Source organism: Mastigoproctus giganteus, chromosome 12 (genome assembly GCF_048544385.1).
Source record: "Mastigoproctus giganteus isolate SK-2022 chromosome 12, ASM4854438v1, whole genome shotgun sequence".
In the NCBI taxonomy this organism is placed as follows: domain Eukaryota; kingdom Metazoa; phylum Arthropoda; class Arachnida; order Uropygi; family Thelyphonidae; genus Mastigoproctus; species Mastigoproctus giganteus.
This window is the reverse complement of record NC_143586.1, coordinates 71,337,442-71,358,462: the sequence shown is the minus strand read 5'-3', so window position 1 is coordinate 71,358,462 and position 21,021 is coordinate 71,337,442. Positions and strand designations below refer to the sequence as shown.

Sequence of the window (21,021 nt, the reverse complement as noted above, 5' to 3'; positions counted from 1 at the left end):
TTGCTGCTCTAGTCTGGGGCATGATATTTTAAATTAATAAGATCAATAAATTTAATTAATTGTCAATACTACGCTACCTAATAGAATCCTAAATGCAGACACTAGGTCATCCCTGGTGTCTCCTTGGGTAGTAATCACAGGTCAAGTTGTTGGAGTTTTAAGATTCTCTAAATTGAAGAAGATCGAAATAACACGAGAGAGAAAACTACGGGTGTGGAAGTTGAAAGAAGAAGAAAAAGGGGCAATGTTCAGAGAAGAGTTCGGGAAAGTTGTACCTAAGACAGTGGTGAACAGCGTGGAAAGCATTCAAAGACTATAGTAGGACTGACAGTGCAGGTTTGTGGAAGGACAAGCAATAGAAGGAGATGGAAAGAAACCCCATGGTGTTTCTTTCCATCCAATGATAGGTCGAGAGAGGTGTGAAAATCAAGAATAATGCATTCAGTACCTACTTTCAGAACAGAAATGATGAGAATAAAGAGAGATATATGAAACCGTGAAAAGAGAGAGGCTAAGAGGATAGTTAACGAGGAGAAAAAACTGTAGTTGGAAGAATGGAGTGAAACTCTACAAGATATCGACAGTAATAAAAAGACGCTGTGTGGTATGGTGAGGATTAGAAGAAGAGATGGTGAACAGAGCAAATACCTGATGGATGAGAGTGAGAACCTAATAACCAAGGATGAAGAAATAAGAGAAGCATGGAAGAAGTATTTTGAAAATCTGTTGAACATGCAGGACAGCCAGCAAAAGGGACAAAGGCAGGCTGATCATAAAAGAGGGGATGGAAGAGAAGATATAGAGAGAGAGAGCAGACAGACTTCATGTGGAATGATGTAGTGCAGGCATGGAAATACATCAAGACAGGTAAGTCTGCTGGTATGGATGAGATAAATGGAGAGATGCTGAAGGCTACAGGCAAGGCAAGGCAGGGATAGCGTGGATATACAGACTGTTCTGTAAGACCTGGGATGAGAGCCAGGTGCCGAAGGACTGGAAAGAAGGTTTGAAGGTTTTCCTGTTCCCCTTCTTTTTCAAGAAAGGGGAACAGGAAAAAGTGTTCCAATTATAGAGGCATCACACTGACATCACATGTGAGTAAGCTTTCCATCAGCTGTATGAGAGAGTGTTAGAGCGGAAGATAAGAGGAACGATTGAAAATAGGATGGCCGAGGAACAGTATGGCTTTAGGCCAGGCAGATCAACGGTGGATTTAATTTTCTGCATCAGGCAGCTGATGGAAAAGTGCTATGAACACAATAAAGAAGTATGGATGACATTTTTAGATATAAAGAAAACGTTTGATGCCATAAAGAGAGAGAAAGTGTGGAAGATTCTGAGAAACTTGGTGATAGAGGAACATCTTGTGGAGAGAATTGAGAATATATGCACCAATACAGTGAGCAAAGTAAGAGCAGTGATGGGGGTTGACGGAGAGCTTCGAAATAATATCAGGGTTGAGGCACGGAGGCGTCCTGTCACCACTACTATTCATAGCTGTCATGAATGATATGCATTGTAGAGTGGTGGAACAACTTGGACAGGACCAGATGAAAGTCATGCTCTTCACAGATGATCTCCGTATATGGGGAAAGAGCAGGGAACAAGTGCAACGGCAAGTTGATATATGGGCTAGTATGGCCAATGAATTTGGTTTTCAGTCAGGAGAAGAGTGAAGTAATGGTTCTAAAGAGGAGTGGCAAGCTTGACGGACACATTACAATGGAAGGGAAAGAGCTAAAAATGGTTAACAACTTCAAGTATCTAGGAAGCACCATTACAAAGACTGGAGTGATAGATGAAGAAATAAGTAGAAGGATACAAGCAGGCAGGAATTTCTATAGGCAGACAAGAGATCTGATCTGGAATAGGAACATACCACTGAAGTGTAAGAAGGCTATATATCAGGCCTATTACATATCAATTCTGACGTATGCATCTAAAACTTGGACTACGAGGAAAAAGGATGAAAGCAGAATTCAGGGGGCAGAAATGAGATTTGTGAGGAGCATAGCTGGAAAGACAAGACGTGACAAAATCAGGAATGATGTGATTAGGAGAGAATTTGGGTTAAAAAACCCCAGAATAGGATTGAGAGGTCCCGTTTGAAATGGTATGGACGTGCCAAGAGGATGAACGAGAGGCGTGTGCCAAGAAGAATGTTTGGTTTACAATTAAGGAAAAAAAGACCAAGAATGAGATGGCAAGACATGATAAAGATCGATGTCATTAAGAGAGGAGGAAACTGGAGTGAAACCAATGACGGAAGAAGTACACGGACATGGCATGGTGGTGAGGCTTCATACATCGACCTGTGGAATAGCAGAACAATGACAGATGGTGATAATGATGCAACAAATGGATTGTTGCTATGGTACAGTGACTTCATTGTGTGTATGACAAGTAGAAGCAGAATATGCAGACATTCACTTTGCATATCGTGTACGTGAAGGAAATGCTAGAGCTGCAGCCACAGAATACCAATAAGGCAACACCATAATTGGCACGTGTTTGTCAAGCCCACATTTAAAAGCATTTAACAAATTTTTTTTCAACTTTTTAAAATTTCTTGCAAAAAAAAAATCACTCTCACAACCAATAGTGTTCTCATAAATTCATTCCTGAAGGAGTTAAGGACTGGTAAGATCACATACAAAGTAAGACATTAGGAGCCACCACACACAAATGATTTCCCCCCTGGTTTTATACAGTAATTTCTTGTTAAATAATTATTTTTAAAAACTGAAGGTTTTTTAAATTTAGTTTTTAAAAATTTAAAAATTAAATTTAAAAAAATTAATTTGTTTATAGCAGGCCACAAGCAGTTTTATCTGTCAGCGTTAACTCTAATGTAAAAACTGCAGTGGCACGACAGCTTGGAAACTAAGGATCTTGGGCAGGTGTCTAATTTAGGTGTTGAAGACTGGAGGGGCATAAAACAAATGATGGCGAATTTTCACACTGACATAGGACCTAAAAACAAGAGGCATAAACAGAAATTTACATTTGGTTTGCCCGCTATCAACCACTGAATAAAGTCTTCCTAGGAAGGTAAGATTAACGGTCTAGCAAAATTTAAGAGGCAGGCGAATCGATACCTGCTGGTGGTAGGAAGAGTATGATAAGAACAAATATGGTTGTAGGGACAGATAGTTTTTTTTTTTTTTTTTTTGCTGATGCCAAAAAGGCTACCTTGTATTTTTTGGCCTTCATTAATTCATTTGACTGTAAGGTACGGCAAGTTTGAAAGTCCTACAGGTTACTAAGGGGGTTAAGCAAACTAAAGCAGATTACAAGAAGACCTTGGATATGAATGCAAACATTCTTTGCTTATGTGAACACTAGAAGGAAATTGATGAGCAACACTGGCCCACTAGATATCAATGGCATAACTATTGATGAGCCTGGTCAAGTTGCTGACAAACTAAATAAATATTTTGTATCTACATTCATGTATGAAAAAGTTTTAAGGGTGGGAACACCAGAAGTACACCAAATTATAACTGGAAGCTAATGATTAAAATTGAGAAAGACATTAAATGGAATTACTACTAAGTAGGTTTAGCAGTAATATTAGTTTAAAAAAATTTTTTTTTTAACCAAGTGAAGTATTTACTTAGTTTATTGGAACGAGAGGACAATTATTACAATAGACACAAACAGTCTTAACAACCAAATAAAATGGCTATGTTTCAGATATCTGTGTTGAAATCTGTCTTTGGACCTGGATCTTTGGTTCTGTAATATATATATATAAAGAGAAGTTAACTATATACAAAGAGATAAAAAGATACAAATATTAAGAGTTTTTTTGCAAAGAGATACAAAGTTAATTATACAAAGAAAGGCTAACATAGGTTTTTGAAACAAGAATAGAATGAGATTTGTTTGGTGGGAACAAATTTGAAATCTTTAAATCAAAATTAACAGAGGGTAGTTATAATTTTGATTTAAAGACTGAAAATTAGCATGAATTTTGGAACAATTTTAAAAGAATTGCAAAGAATATGATTTATTTTATTGACAAATTTAATGCTAACTCACACTTAAAGTACAAACTTTAGACTTAAACTTACAGGTGTTATCGTTGGCCACCACTTTCTAATAGTTAAAAAAAAAAATTGAATTCTAGAAAGCTAACATTTAATTTATGAGGATGACTCTATAATTTATGCAGAAATTTAAAATATACTATTTTATTTTACTTTTATTAAAAAATGTGTTTTTCTTAATTTCGACATACAAAAATGTGTACAGTATTCAAATATATTCAATAATCTGTTTAGTGAAATTTCACTGTCCTGGATTTTTTTAAATTTTTTAAAAATAAAATTTAATTAACTAACTCCTGAAATAAAGAGCAATAAATTTGTAGTGCAAACATAATACTCACTTTAATAGTACAGTCATCACTGCCACTGCAAATTAACTGAGGTCCTCTTCTAGCAGGATGACAACAATTGACATAGGCAGTATGACCGCGCATTTTTTTTATTCTAACTCCAACGTTTGAATCCCAAATACTAATAGTTTTATCTGTGGATGCCGTAAAAATCATACTGAAGAAAAAAAAAAAAAAAAGACTTTTTTAATGATATGAGTAAACAGCATGATTTATTCAGATATGCTCACAAAAAAACCACTTCATTGTATCTATTAATAATAATGTATCAATAAAAGCTAACTTTTTATAAACAAAAAGGTTTAAAATTTTGAATAATTGTATCCTAATAGTTGTATTGTATCCTAATAATAATTGTATCCTAATAGCTGGCAGCAAAATGTAACTTTGAGCAGGAAAAAATCAGTTTTACATTTGTTTCTAAAACATCAGTTTATCTGTTTTTCTAATAACTAATTGTTTTTCAAAATCTATCACCATATTAATGCTCAAAAAATCTGTTAGGCAATTTTCAACCATTTTAAGTATTTCTTCTTTTAAGATTACAAAAAACAGACCCTATTTCGTCAGCAATATTCTGTTCATCATGCTATTTTTCCCCCTCACTAACCTGTGTTTAATCCACTAAAGCAGCATTACCACATACATTACACTCCAGAAAGAACCACACGGTAATTTTTATTGCCACTGGACCTTTCCAGATAAAAAAGTGACTTAAATTGGTATATAAGATGCTGTAAAAATCAAAAGGGAATAAATGAGAGAGGTATATCTTCCTGGTAGAAGATAAAAGAACCAGGCAGTCACAAAAACAAAATTTTGTGAGTAACAGATGGCTGGATCTCATGAAGTTTACTTCCAAACAGTGTGTTATAGATCACTGGAACAAACTGCCTGCCACAGTGATTGAGGCAGAGAGTTTGGTAAAGCTGAAACAGGTATTAGATAGCCACCTTTTGGCAACAGGGAAAGTGAGTGTTAAAGAATTTTTTAAGCAGAAAATGTCCCTGTTCCTTGCATCATTTAGCCATATAATACTAATATAAGGAAAACATATATAAGCTACACACATTAGGTTTTTTTTTTTTTTTTTATGAAAACCTCGACCACGAGAGGTATTAGAACCTACAGTACTTAGTACCATGCATGGGTTGAAGGTTGAGAAGACAAAAGAAGATATTTGTTGACATTAGACAATTCTGTAGACTGTAATTTTCATGAAATACATATGAAAGAAGATTATTCCAGAAAACAGCAGTTGAATGACTAAACGAGCAAGATGGAAAGTTGGTTCTGTGAGTTTGAAGTTGGACAGTAAATGGATGTTGGCGGCACGTGTTGCAAAAAACAGTTGGCAAACCATAAGATGGACGATTGTTTAGAAGACCTTTATGCCAAAGACGATCAAAAGCCTTTGAAATGTCAAGAGCAATTGCTTGTGTTTCACCAAACTTTTCCATTGAATTTGTCCATAGATGGGTAACAAGCCAGGATATCACCAGTGGATCGACACTGACAGAATCCATACTGGCGATCGTTGATCGTACGGAAGGTTTCTAGATAGTTTAAGAATTGGCGATTAATTGATTTCTCCATTACTTTAGAAAGAGTAAAAGTAATTGCAAGGGGATCATAACTGGATGGGAGGGATTTGTCACACTTTTTAGGAACTGGCTGGATATGAGCAAATTTCCAAGTAGAAGGAAAAACAATTTTGGAATAAGAAAGTAAAAAAAAGGCGGTAAAGAACAGGAGTAAGTTCAGGAGCAGGTTTTGAGAACAAGTGGAGAAATACCATCAGGACCAGGAGCTTTCTTAGCATCAAGATTAGTCAAAATCCTTCTGACATCCTTTGAACGGAAGACCACAGGAGGCATTAAATTGAGTATGTTGGGAATGGTAGGAGATATTTTTCCAAGATCATTAATACACGAGTTGGAAGAAATATGGGATGCTAGCAGGTCAGCTTCACCCTTGGCTGAAGCGACAATAAAACCATCTAGTTTTGACAGAGGTGGGAGCAAAGATGGGCAAAAGTTATGGCAAATAGCTTTGGCAAGAGACCAGAATGCTCGGCTACCATTAATGCAAGAAGCAAGTTTTCTACTCACCATACTGTGCGTTCTTTTAAACGTAAATGGTCGACACTAGATGATAAACTAGAAATTATAAAACAATATGAAAATGGTGCATCATATGCTAAGATAGCATGGGACAAGAATATGAACAAATCATCGGTACGAACACTTCTAAAGAATAAAGATAAAATAAAAGAACATGGAATGGCAACAGCATCTTATATGTCAAAAATGATTGTTAAAAATCGTAGCTCTGAAATGGATAATATGGAACGTCTGTTAATGTTATAGATTGAAGACTGTAACCAGAAAAGAATTCCGTTAAGTTTGTTTGTTTGTTTGGTTTTTAGGAGCATTAGCAACTAAGGCCATGTTGCTCCGGGATATGCGGTGGTCATTCCCTGACCTTTCCGTATTTGGTGATGACGGGTCCGTTAAGTCAGATGATGATTCAAGCTAAAGCAAGTAGTCTCTATTCACTACTAACAAAATAAAATGGCAAGGAAGAGGAAAGTTTTTGTGTAAGCCGTGGTTGGTTTTACAGGTTTAAAAAACGTATGGGGCTCCTCAATGTTCGACTTAGTGGTGAGAGTGCCAGTGCTGACAATGAAGCAGCTGCAAGATTTCATGATGATCTAAAAAAAATTGATTGAAGATAATGGTTACAAGAATGAACAAATTTTCAACGTGGACGAAACGGGATTATTTTGGAAGAAGATGCCATCACGCGCTTATATGGCTGAAAAAAGAATCAACCCAACCAGGATATAAAGCTGCCAAAGATTGATTAACCTTTTTACTAGGTGGAAGCGCATCTGGTGATTAAATTAAAGCCTATGCTGGTATATAAATCAGAAAATCCAAGGGCTCTAAAAACCTTTTCAAAAATACTCTTCCTGTTATACGGAGGTCAAATAGGAAAGCCTGGGTAATGAAACAGCTCTTTGAAGATTGGTTTGTAAATTATTTTTGCCCTGCAGTTAAATGCTATTGCAAAGACAATACAGTAAACCCCCGCTATTCGCGGTATCTGTATTCGCGGTTTCACGATCGCTGATTTAATATAAAATGAAACCTAAAAAAATGTGAATTTTAAAGCGCCGTGAATATTTCCGCCATAAAAAACATGGGCGTGGCTAAAATAATCTTTCCCGGTCAAAACAGAGCTCAGTGGGTGGAGGGAGAGGGGTGACAAAATCGCGAGCGTGGATGTTTCTCGCTAATCCTTGTCATTTGCTTTTAATTTATATGCATATAAATTGAATAAATTTATAAATTTATATGCTTACAAAAGTGATAAATCTACCGTTTTGCAGTGTGTAAAACAGACTTTTTTGAGTGTGTTAAAGGAAGAAAGTGACTTTATTGTGGACAGGTTCTTTCTAACCCGTACAAAAATATGGCTATGAATAACGAAGGAAATGTGAAAATATCAAAGAAGGTGATGACATTAGCGAATAAAATTGAGTTATTAGACAAAATTTCTAATGGTGAAAGTGTCTCCTCAGTGGCAAAACTTTATAAAATCAATGAGTCAATGGTGCGATCAATCAAGAAATCCGCCGTAGTGTCTGTGAAAACGCGCTAATTGCTTAAGTAACTCGTGATGTTAAATTGGAAAAAATGGAAAGGCTTTAAATCTGTGGATAAAAGACCGAACTCAAGATAAAATTCCGTTAAATTCACTCATCATTCGTGAAAAGGCAAAACTCCTTTATCAACACTTTAGCGAAACTGGTGATAGCACTGGCAGGATAAGTTTTTTAGCTAGCAAAGGTGCTGGTTTGAAAGATTTGTTTGAAATTTCTAATAAATATTACATTTAATATTAAATTGTTTCTTATTTTCATTTTGATGTCATATGCTTGCATTTCTAATGGTCATATTATGAAGATACATATAATACATATATAGACAAGATTTTAGACTAGTTTTTCTTATATATTTCATACTTTGGAACGGAACCCCTTTATTACTATGGGAGCCATAACTCAGTATTCGCGTTTTCGGTATTCGCGACATTTCTCAGGAACGTAACCCCCGCTATTCACGGGGGTTTACTGTAATATGGACTTATACAACTTCTTTGTTACAACCAATGGATCAGGGCATCATTGCCACATTTAAGGCTTTTTATTTGAGACGTACCTTTGAACAAGCCATTAATGTAACACTGGAAGAAAATGCCACATCTTTACGTGAATTTTGGAAACATTACAATATCCGAAATGCCATTGAAAACATATGTGAATCATGGCTTGAAGTAACTGTGAACAACATGAGAGCTGTTTGGAAAAATCTTTTACCGAACTGCGTCAATGTTAATTGTACCAGTTTCAAATCTCAAATCAAAATAGTTTCTGAAAACGTTGTGCAGCTTGGGAAAGTTCATCTTGTATTTGAAATCTTGACTCTCATTCCAATGACCTCGCTGATGAAACATTTGTGGAAATGGAGCAGCAACGCTTAGAAGAAGAAAAAATGTTATAACCACGAAAGAATTCACAATTGATGAATTGTCAATGTTAATTGCTAAAGTAGATGAAGTTTGTGAATTGATAATGACAGCAGATCCAAACATCGAACTAGGTATGAAAGTAAGGCAGACGTTGCAAAATGACATTCGATATTATAAAAAGATGTATGCAGATAAAAAGAAGAAAAAAACTGTGCAAACTAAACTGATCAATTATTTTTCAAAATAAAAATACAATACATACTTCACTTATATTCTTTTGGTATGTACATACTGCAATAAAAATTATTTGTACTGTACTTACTAGTATTTTTCATTTTTACCATTTAGTTTTTTTGCAAGAACTTCGTGTGCATCAATTTATAGTAAACAAACACCTATATATTTTTCCAACTCGACCCATATAATCAAATTGTTGGAACGCATTACATTAAAATACATATTAACAATACCTCGATCAGCACGGTTTCACACAGCACAGTATTTTTTTGGCAAGAATTAACCAAGCTATGCGAGGTATTCCTGTATTTGTTTTTATTCACCGAAAGAGTATAAAAACCAATTTCAAGTCGTGATGAAGGCATTCATAAAATTTGGTACTTTTTTCAGAAATATTCAGGTCCCAGTTTGGTGTCATATTGGAACATCTGTATTCCTCCATAACAAAACAAATCAATCCACCGTTCTTTTCTGTTGATATCATATATTAAGGATTAATCAAAGTTAATCAAAGCAAACGGATATACAATGGCTGACAAAAAAACTACATCACCTTAAAAAAAAGTAACATTTGTAGTAAAACATATAGGATATTGTTTGATTAGTCATTTTGTTTGTCTCAAAGCAAAGGAATTGCATCAGATAATGCTTCTATTGTATCAGACAGTAATTGCAAGGTATTTGCATCAGCCGTTTCTATAAATACGTCATTGGAAGGGTATACACGCTCATTAGTATCCTGTTTTGTGGAGGTGTAAGCATGGCTCCATATGTTCAGCTGACACCAAGAAAAAAAATATAGCTGTTGCTCTGTCCCAGGAAGGGCTTTCTACACATGCTATCACTGATAAAATAGGCTGCCACCAGTCAACAGTTTTTTTTTTGGGAGTTGTTGGCGCATCGGCTTCTGTGGCCATAATGCACCTCCCAAGGTTTTGCAGTACTTTGATCCAAGCCCGAGGCGGGATTCGAAACCGCGACCTTTGGGTTGCCAGGCAGGCACTTTACCCACCTGGCTAGCCAGGGCGGCCCAGTCAACAGTATCCCAGGTGCTGAAATTAAAGCATGAAACCAGTGATGTGAAGAGAAGACCTGGATCAGGCCATAAGAGAGTGACTAAGAGATATGTTCAGTTGACACCAAGAGAAAAAAAAGTGTAGCTGTTGCTCTGTCAACAGTATCCCAGGTGCTGAAATTAAAGCGTGAAACCGGTATTGTGAAGAGAAGACCTGGATCAGGCCGTAAGAGAGTGACTATGCCTTCCCAAGATCAATATTTGAAACGGCTATTCGTAATCGCCATGCTAGTGCTCCTGATCTAAAACTGAACTTTGAAGCGGCCTCTGGTGTTGAAACAAGTGCACAAACTATCTAAAGACAGCTTTCGGAATATGTGGTCTGCATGCCTATGGGCCCAAGAAGAAGCCTTTGTTGACACGACAAATGAGGAAGTAGCAACTTGCTTGGGCTAAAATGCATGTTTCATGGACAAAAGAGCAATGGGACAGTGTCATCCTTTTCTAACAAATCAAAATTCAACCTGAATGGCTCGGATGGGAAGCGATATGTCAGAAGATGAAAATCAGAGGCATACCATCCTGACTGCATAACACTGACTGTAAAGTTCCCCGCCAGCCAGATGATCTGGGGATGCATAACAAGCAAAGGGTGAATTAAGTTTATTAACGGAATGGTGAATGCACAAATATACACTGCTATCTTGGAGGAGTGCCTGAAACTCGTTATTAGGTATCACCACACAGACGTCCAAAACTGCACTTTTCAACAGAACTCATCACCTTGCCACATGGCAAAATTGGTAAATTTTATGCTATTTAGATTTAGTGATGAGTTTATCTTCTTGTCTCACAAGACTTAAACCATACTTACACCAATGTTTTCCCTCGTTTTTCTCCTTTAAGGTTGCAGTCATACCTCAGAAATGCTGGCATTACAGTGTTGGACTCGCCCAGATTTGAACAGTGCAGATATGAACCCTATTGAAAATTGCTGGTACATAATGTCATCTAAAATTGCTCAAAAGAAGCCAACAAGTGAGATTCAGCTGTAGGAGAGCATTGTAAGGGTGTGGTACCATGAAATTGAGCAACCATATATCCAGAAGTTGATTAACTCTACACCAGACTGTTGCAAGGCTGTAATTGAAGCTCGAGGAGGAACAACAAAATACTGAGGACTTATTTTGCTGATTTACAGTACATAATACTATTACGTTAACTTGTCATTTCAGTTTGTTCAAGTAAATGCAATAAAATGCATGTTTGGTTGTCATGATTGCCATTTGTGTGATTTCTCATATTTCCATTAATTACGCATTTTATCCTTTGGGAAGATATTTCAAATATATCAAGTGGAGTCTTTTTATTGGGTTTCATTCACAGAGATATATATCCCCTCTAACAAAATGCATTTTGAACATTTCTGCAACCCACAACGCAGCGCAAAATACATTATTTGCAAAAACACAAGTGATGCAGTTTTTTTGTCCACCATTCAATTTATCTTCAAAATATTTTTTGATATTCTTAATCAGTGTTCCTTTATTTCTTTTATTATTCACCTGCTAACCCAGTGGTTTTCAACTGGGGTGCCGCAACAACATTCTTGGGGTGCTGTGTAATTTCGGTTTAAGTTACTTAAAGTTATTATTATTATTATTTTATTTATTTTTTATTTTTTTTTTTAATTTATACATTTATTTCATTATAAAAAGGTGTACGGTATCCATTGTACCGTATCTTTTTAATTTTGTGGTGATCTATAACTGATCTTTATTTAGTATTTCTATATAAAGAATAAAATTATTATATAGGTATATATTAAAAGGTCGAAAACCACTGTGTTAGGTATTTCTTTTGGCCTAGGGGTGCTGTGAAAAAATTACTGGGACACTAAAGGTGCCGTGAACTGAGAAAGTTTGCGAACCTCTATGCTAACCATTATATCATTTTCAACTATAAGATTTTTCCAAGCATTTGTCATGAATTAATGTTTTCCTGATAATCTTTCATCATTTGAAGTCTTGTAATTTATACTTTAATCTTATCATTCAAGGAAAATCGTGTCAAAATGGGATCTTTTAATTAATTTCATCGAGATGACCGAAAATCCTGGATAAGTCAGGTGAAACTGCATAGCCAAACTGCATCTGTGAAACAATCTGTTTTAATTTATTTTCCTTTTGAAAAAAATATTGAACTTCTAAAATGAAGTTCAAAAAGTCCTTTTAAAGTTTTATCATGGGAGAGCAAGTTGACCTCAGCATGCAGGCTATTTCAGAACAAAAAATAAACAATGCGCATAAGAGTCAAAGCATTTGCATTCACAAAGTGAACAATTTTTACTGTCTGACTAAGAATGTTTTTTAAATAACTTGGAATGCCTTTTGAGGTGAAAGCTTCATGGTGGACTTATACTAGGTGAGAAGTTAAAAGTTCAGAGCTATTTCTTTTACATTAGATGTCAGTCATCCATATTTTCCTAACACTGCTTGTGTTCCAGCTGAACAAAATTTGATGCATTTATGAGTCTATCCTTTCGTTGTTCAAGGCAGAAGAGACTCACAAACAGAAATTCTTTAAAATGGGCCTTAGAGGAATGCCCGGTGTGTGTATCTTTGAGAGTCCATAATATTTGTGCTGCCTTCAACCTCTGCTTGACTGGCAGCGTGATCACGTTCGACAACTCTATTCCACCAGATCCATGGTACAGCTATGGAAGCCCCATCAGTTCGATCATAGCCAATATTGCTATGGAGTAGCTGGAGAGCCGTATATTTTCACACCTGCTTGTCCCCATCACCCTCTGGTGCCGATACGTGGATGATATTTTCACAATTATTGCCCTGGGATCAGAAACCCAACTGCCATAACATCTCAACTCCTTGTCATCCTTCATCCAGTTTACCATCAAGCTAGAAGCAAACAACATCCTCTCCTTTCTGGATATTTTGGTACAATGCACAGGCTCGCATTTAAGAACTTTGGTTTATGGAAAACCCATGTGTGCAAGCCAGTTTACAAACTATGTGCCTTGCTTACACGCACTTGGGCCCACTCTAGCTTTATAGATGACACGCAATTGGAAATTTCGAATATAAGAGCTGATCTTTCAAGGTGCAGCTATCCAGCTCATATTATAGACAAGTGCGATTTACAAGCACGTGAGCTTGTTGCACAACCTAATCCACTTCGTAACAATGAAGTGATCTCAACTTCCTACATCCCCTACTACCCGGGCGTTTCAGAATGCCTTTCCAGAATCCTACGCGCCTACAGTATAAGGTGTTGCATTTACAACTTCCTGGTAGGAAATTATGATCATTTATCTCAAGGGTGAAAACACCAATCCCCGCCCCCTTTTACGTAGCAGTTCTGTATACCGAATTGCATGCTCTGGTTGCAATAGTTATGAGGGAGAAACTGCTAGAAGGCTACAAGCTTGAGTCTCTGAACACAAAAGGGTCCTCCAGTCCACTGACACTGAACACTCCTCCGTTGCCGAACACTATCGGTCTAAACAACACAACCTCGATCCCCGACATGATGTTGAGATCGTTGATCACTCACTTAACTATCGCCAGTGTGGCTTGAAGCATTACACATTGCCAAATATAGTAGTGTTTTCAACCACAACAGAGGTGTATGCATGCACCCAGTTATGGAGGTGGCTGTTTTACAATACAACAAACGCTGGCATACGTCTCGCATAAGTGCCTTACATTCTCAACACCAAGTGTCTGATTCTGCCCGGTGACTCATAGTCCTATTCCATATAGCGTTCAATCACCTCATGTATGCACCTATCTCTGTCTAACACATGATCATGCCCAGTCTTATATTGATATTCCATATATTTGTATATATAACGTCCAGCTGAGGAAGGGGCACCGCCCCAAAAGCTCCTGTTTGTTTGTATTTTTGTATCTTATCTTATCTTATAATAAATATTTTAGTTTCAGTATTTCAGTTGAAGAAATATGGAAGCAACTTTTGACAATATGGAAAGGCTTAGTTTTAAATTAATATTGTATTTCGGATCACAGCACCTAATTATAGAAGTAGCTTTTTAGCATATATGCTTAAGTGCCTATTGTCTTCACTATGTCTATCTGTCTGTCCATTCATCAGCATATAACAACTCGACTCCCAGTGAACGGATTTTCATGAACTTTTATATTTCGTTCAAATAGAAAGATTTGTTGAGCCATCCCAAATTTCATTAAAATCAGATAAATAGAAATCAGGCAGTTATTATCTCTTTTCCATACAAATTATACAGGAAAAAAAGAAATTCGTAGATTAAATGCAGTATTGTTAGCTTTAGATAGGCTGTGCAAGCTTTGCATAAATTGTTTATGTAAGACTCATGAATGTGGTGTTGCTTGTGAAGATATATATATAATATTACTAGTATAACATACATTAAGTAGATGTTTATGCATGGAAATGAACTAATGAAAATACGGTGTACCCTGGTAGCGATATATGTTGTGAACGAAGGTGGGAAGAAAGGAACCGGAAAAATAACTGTAACGATAGAAAAGTAAACCAAAAGAATATTTTTGAAGAGACGACCTAGGTGGAGGTAGCATTACTTTTCTATCATTACAATTATTTTTCCGGTTCCTTTCTTCCCACCTTCGTTCACAACATATATCGCTACCAGGGTACACCGTATTTTCATTAGTTCATTTCCATGCATAAACATCTACTTAATGTATTTTATACTAGTAATATTTTATATATACATTATGGCTGTAGGGTACTTTTGCGATAGCAGTGACCCTGATCCATAATTCACGTTATTGTAACTCTGTCTTATCTAAACTTATTTAATCTAATTCTTAATTTTCTTCCCCTATAGCATATAACTTCTCTATTGTATTATTCTTGATGATTATACACACACACACACACACACACACACACACACACACACACACACACACACATATACATATATATATATATATATATATAGAGAGAGAGAGAGAGAGAGAGAGAGAGAGAGAGAGAGAGAGAGAGAGAGAGAGAGAGTGCTTAAAAATAGTATATGGGAGGAGAGGGGCCGACCGGGCTGTTTGTTTGTTTGTTTGTTTGTTGTTTGGTTTTTAGGAGCATTAGCAACTAAGGCCATATTGCTCCGGGATATGCGGTGGTCATTCCCTGACCTTTCCGCATCCTACATATTTGGTGGTGACGGGCTCGAACCCCGGTCTAATCAAGAAGCGTGTGCTATGCACTGCTGCTCCTTCCCACCTGGCTACGGAGGCACCCCGACCGGGCTAGCCGGGTGGGTAAAGTGCTTGCCTGGCAACCCAAAGGACACGGGTTTGATTCCCGCCTCGGGCTTGGATCAAAGTACTGCAAAAACCTTGGGAGGTGCATTATGGCCACAGAAGCCTATGCGCCAACAACTACCAAAAAAAAAAAAAAAAAAAAGGAGAGGGAAAAAATTATATGGTTGTGATTAAACTGAATGGCTAGGTTTCAAGAACATAAAACTATGGTTTTATAATTGATAAGAGGATAACTATATTTACTTTTCACTTCAATTAATCACAGAAAAATAAAAAAAAAAATTCAATTAATTTAAGAAAAAAAACAATGCACCTGAAATGTAATACACTACATACATTTCCTAGATGTAATGGAAGTATTTTATCAGATGTTTAGACATTATGTAACAAGAAAAAGTTCAATTGATATCACATTTTCAGTGTTTCTTTAGTCCCGGGAAAGTTTTTAAGATTAATAATAAATAATAGAAGCATAACTGATATAATACGGCATAACAGACTGGCACAATACGGCCTGAGATCCTGATGTCCCATAAAACCAAGAAGAGAACATAGAAGAGTGTGTAAGTATCTGTTTAGATACTTATTTCTTATCTTGGAATTATACCATTTAATAAAAAGTATTCATGTTAAGAGAATTCAAATTTATAAATATTTATTAAAAATAACAGCATTTAGGAAATTCTTACCTGCCATCAGTAGAGAAGTTCAAATCCAATACAACCCCAGTATGTCCTACCAGAACGGCAAAATTTTCACACTCACCATATGTATTCCAAAAAACTGAAAATAAAGAATGCACTTAATTTTGTTTTATTCATTATATCTGAAATGTAATCAGTTGTCACTTGATTACATTTCAGATATAGTAAAACAACTCAATTCATTAACACAACAGTTTATTATATAATTCAAAGTTCTTGATAATTTACTCATAAAACTTTATCTTGGTAAGCAATCTCAGAGTGTGGAGTTTAAAAAGCAACTTGGTTGGAAGTGGAGGGTCTGGAACACAGTTTCTTATATCAATCTCCCTACCTATAAACTTGCTACTGCATTAGCAGTCTAACAATCTAGTAAACTAATAACTAGATATAGCATTAAATGTTGTAGTGCTAAATACACAAAGTGTAATTAAACTATATATGAAAGGTAATAGTGAAAGCATATGTTGCTTCCAAAGACCATTTTGTTTTCTAAGCCCATCAGAGCATTTCAATAACTCCTTGATAAGCTGCAACCCTAATGCTATAGTAACCTCAATTGCAAAAGTACTTACTAATTTCTATAATACAGTTAATGATGGCTCTAATGCACATCCTGAATGGTCTCAAATTCTCAACTGGCTGATTTTAAGTTCATCAGATTAAATGTTATGAAATTATTAATGACAAGGTGAAAGGGTAGTTAATGTTTGCTGCATCTGATGCAATGAACATATGCACAACCCTTGCATAAGCATCACATGGTACTACATGTGTTCAAAAAGTGTCCAAGTGATATACTGTAAAGCATATTGATCAACGTACAAATAGTGTAAAAGTAAAGGCACATGAAATTAACCGCTCAATTCTATCGAAACACTAATTGAATTCTGGCACTTCATTTTTGTTTAAAGCTTGGTAAAAAATTTTATTTGTTTTTGCTTGCATTGAAGTTAGTTTATGTACATGGAATAAACTTTTGAGTTTTGTTCTGATTTACAGCTCAGCCAAAAAGTAAGTGTTCACTTTTAGCTATTATTTCCAGCCTTTCACTTTTCAACTATTATTTGCTAATTTTTAGAGTGTTGTTACTTCAAAACATTCCAAAAATTACAGCATATTGAATGTACTACATCAAATATAGATGGCAGCAAACGTGCTGAATTCTTGTGGTGAGTCTTTAAGCAATGGTGATCTCATTATGCTGAATTAAAGACAAGGTTTCAAGTGATGCCAGTAAAGAGACTAACAGATAAAACATGCAAAGTGCCACTGGAGATCTTTAATATGATAAATCAAGCTATGAAATTGTCCCTGAAAATTACATGGAACATAGCAGTGCTGTGTGGCAAGATGCTGTTGTAGGGTTTTAAGTGCATCAGTGACGTTGACTACATTGTGCCATCGTATATTATGACTGTCCAAAGTGTGTGTGTGTCTGTGGGCCAATTTTACATGTTGTGTGGACTGAAAAACCAGGAATAACTCACAGTGGAAACCATGCTCCCTCCTCAGAGGGAGCATGGTTTATACTCAGAGAAATAAAAATGGAAGATTCAATGTTCTGTTGCGAAGGACTTTACAAAGAAAATAAAAAGCAAATCATAAAACCTAAACTCAGTTCTTTCTTAAATAAAAATGAGACATTAATATCTGAATCCTTGAAGAAATAAACTGGTAACTTCTTTTTATTTATTTACAGGTTATATTATTTGACAGAACACTCGTTTTCTTATTCAAATTAATAATATACAATGTTTTCATGTTTGGAACATATTTTTCATGCAAGTCAATACGTGAGTTGATCATCCCATTTTTTGTTACTTTGGTTCTTAGTGTATCTGTGATGAACAGCAAGGACTTGTGGTATTAATTTTTTTCCCCTTTTTAATCTAAAGATTATTTCCAGTTCAATTTTTTTGCTAGGCATGTTCAACAATACTCAGGTTTCACAGTTTATATCAGAGGTTTGTTTATTTATTTATTTATTAATGGATGATTTTTTGTTGTCTATGCCCCCCACACCATCAAACATACACAAAAGTGCAGACTGAACAGTTACTCTTGTTCCAACATCATTCTGACTGATGTTTCCTTCAAGACAGTACTAATAGGGGTATTTAACAAAAATAAAATAAAATAATAATAACTTACCACATCAAGAAGGAAGCACTAAAGAAAGCAATGAAGGCTTGCTTTCTTTGGTGCTTCATTCATGGTGTGGTAAGTGCTTAGTGATTGAAGTTGCCAACACACACAACCACAGCTTCTCATCCAGCTTCATGGGAAGTATTGGAAGTCATATCCTTTGAGTTTCTTTCACTCAATGAGGCCCCAAGTTTCCTGATGGATGGGGGCCTTATTAGCCAAAGTCCTTGTTTATATAATTTTCATTTTAATTTATTATACAATTTCACATCCTTCAAAAGCGCTAGCTGCACATGAAAGAAGATAATCTCAACAAGTTTTTTGTACTTTTGCTAGTGTTTTCAAAAATATTTCTTCATTTTCAGTGCAGTAAGGTGATAAATACAATTATAATTCCTGTGCAATACTCTGGGACAACCACACAATCAAAAGTTCACAGGATTGAAAAAGAGAATATAAGAAATGGCACCATATTTAGCACAGGCTTGAACCACAGTCACTCAAAGTGCATATATTTAATCACCCTCACACCTGACCACACAGTTACAGTCTCAGTGATAAAACAAACATAGTGATCAACAAACAAAAACATTTCTAACCTACCTTAAAAAGTTGCCCTTTCAGGTTCAAAAAAGAAAAATAGAATTAAAAAATTTATCCACCCATCCGTATGCATTTTGCTCAATAACTGCTTATAACTTGGCTTCCAGCAATGCCAAAGAAAAACAGTCTCTAAAAACCTACCCCACAGAATCAGAGTGATGGGTAATCACTGATTCTGTGGGGTAGGTTTTTATCTTTTATCTTTTTGCTATGTAACTCATTCATGATACACATAACAAAAAGAGAGAGTCTACCTTTGTGTGGATTCCAATTGACTTGTCTGTAGACCCTCTTAGGTTATGGACCATGGTTTGCATGCCACTACTCTAACATATATTGACCAAAAATGCAAAATAACCTCTCTGAATACAGTTTTTACAAGGAATGGGATCAAGTGAGCCACACACTTCCAAATCTTCTCATAAATAATACTCAATTTTTTTTTTTTAAATTGAAATGTTTTATTTTACACACTAAAAAATACATGGGTGATTCAAATGAAAACAAAAAAGTTAAATAACAATTCTTTATCACTAAGTATTAGTATTGCAAAATGATGCAGCCAGGCAAACTTATGCAATAGAGAGAGAAAAAAAAAAAAAAAAAAAAACTAAAAAAAAAAAAGTAATTTACCCATTTCTTTCAATTATTTGTCCAATTACTCTTTAAATTTAGATAAACTTCCAGACATACAGAAGTTTATTTCAAAAGTCAATCTTTAACCAAACAAAATTTTCAGGCCATGTGTTCTACAGCCTGAAAAAAAAGTATGGGAAAAAAAATATATAAAAATCTTGACAGGATGAATTGTGACAGAAAAATTGAAACTGACTGAAAGAATCTGTGGATTGTAGCCCAAAACTTTAATAAAATGAAAACTTTATAAAGCTGAAATTTATGGCAATCACTACTGCTAAGTCACTTGTTACTGATGGTGATTCAATGGTGTAAGGCAAGGGTCAGCAACCTGCAGCTCTTTAACTTTTAGCCCGTATGAAGCAAAGTTTGAAATGGAGTTAGAGGACTTAAAAATCAAGGACATAGTGTGCAAGACATTGCCTTAAAACTGAAATTGAGATTTGCAGAGGCAAAAGCAATTATACACAAATGGATGGCAATAGATGAGTTGAAAAAGCAAGACCAAATTGTGTTCAATGTGTGAAGTAGCTTACCGTACAAGTATATAAATTTAAAAATATTTGCGTTTGGACTTCTCTCAGTTTTAGGTTCGACGAATTTCTGCAGGCAAATATTTGCGAACATAAACTATATTAAAAATAAATCAAGAAACTGTCTGAACAATGCGAGTCTCTCAGCATGTTTAAAGATGAAAATTACGGCATACTTCCCTGACGTTGAGAGACTCGCTCAAGAAGTTCAGCAACAAACGTCACATTAATTAGAAATATTATTAATAAATATTTCAAAATACATATATTTTTAATAAAACACCTTCCCACTCTATTCCATTTCTTAAACCCCCCCCCCCAAAGCTTGAGCTGAAGTGTGGCTCTTTGGATTCTCTCTCTTTTTTTTTTTTTTTTTAATTAGATCAAAAATGGCTCTTTACTCAAAAAGGTTGCCGACCCTGGTGCAAGGAGTACAGAAACAGGACACTTGATTGGAAATGTCATATTTTCAGAGGAATTATTCACACTTTTTCCAGCATCAGGGAGAATTTAAGTTTGGCAATTGCCAAAGGATATATTGAGTCTTGTGTTAACCATCAAACATGGAGGAGGATCAAAGGGTTCGGGCAGCAATATCTTAGTATTCTTTAGATCCTATGATCACCCTAAATGGGCAAATTACTGCCACTGATTACCTTGATATTCTGAATGGCTAGGTTCATCCCATGATGCAAACATTGTATCACACAAACAATCCCATGTTTCAAGACGATAATGCTCCAATACATAAAACCAGCTAGAGATAAAAGGATGGTTAAGTGGTAGAAAGCATGCCCCCTACCATTTAACCATCCCTTTATCTCTAGTACTAGTAACTTGCCTCAAATACCACAGTCTTTTAATTGACAGCATGGATAGGCTGTCTTTATAGCCTGTCCAC

General features: G+C 35.7%; 1 protein-coding gene across 1 annotated transcript in view; it reads right to left on the bottom strand.

Annotated features, from left to right (window-relative positions):
* LOC150077181 (U5 small nuclear ribonucleoprotein 40 kDa protein-like) overlaps window positions 1-21,021 on the bottom strand; it is a 105,632-nt gene that overhangs the window by 43,940 nt on the left and 40,671 nt on the right. The window contains exons 3-4 of the mRNA XM_090386722.1: window positions 16,186-16,279; window positions 4,394-4,559 (exon numbers count right to left, since the gene is read on the bottom strand). Of these exons, the coding sequence (XP_090242848.1) occupies window positions 4,394-4,559; window positions 16,186-16,279 (260 nt within the window). The remainder of the gene's footprint in view (window positions 1-4,393; window positions 4,560-16,185; window positions 16,280-21,021) is intronic.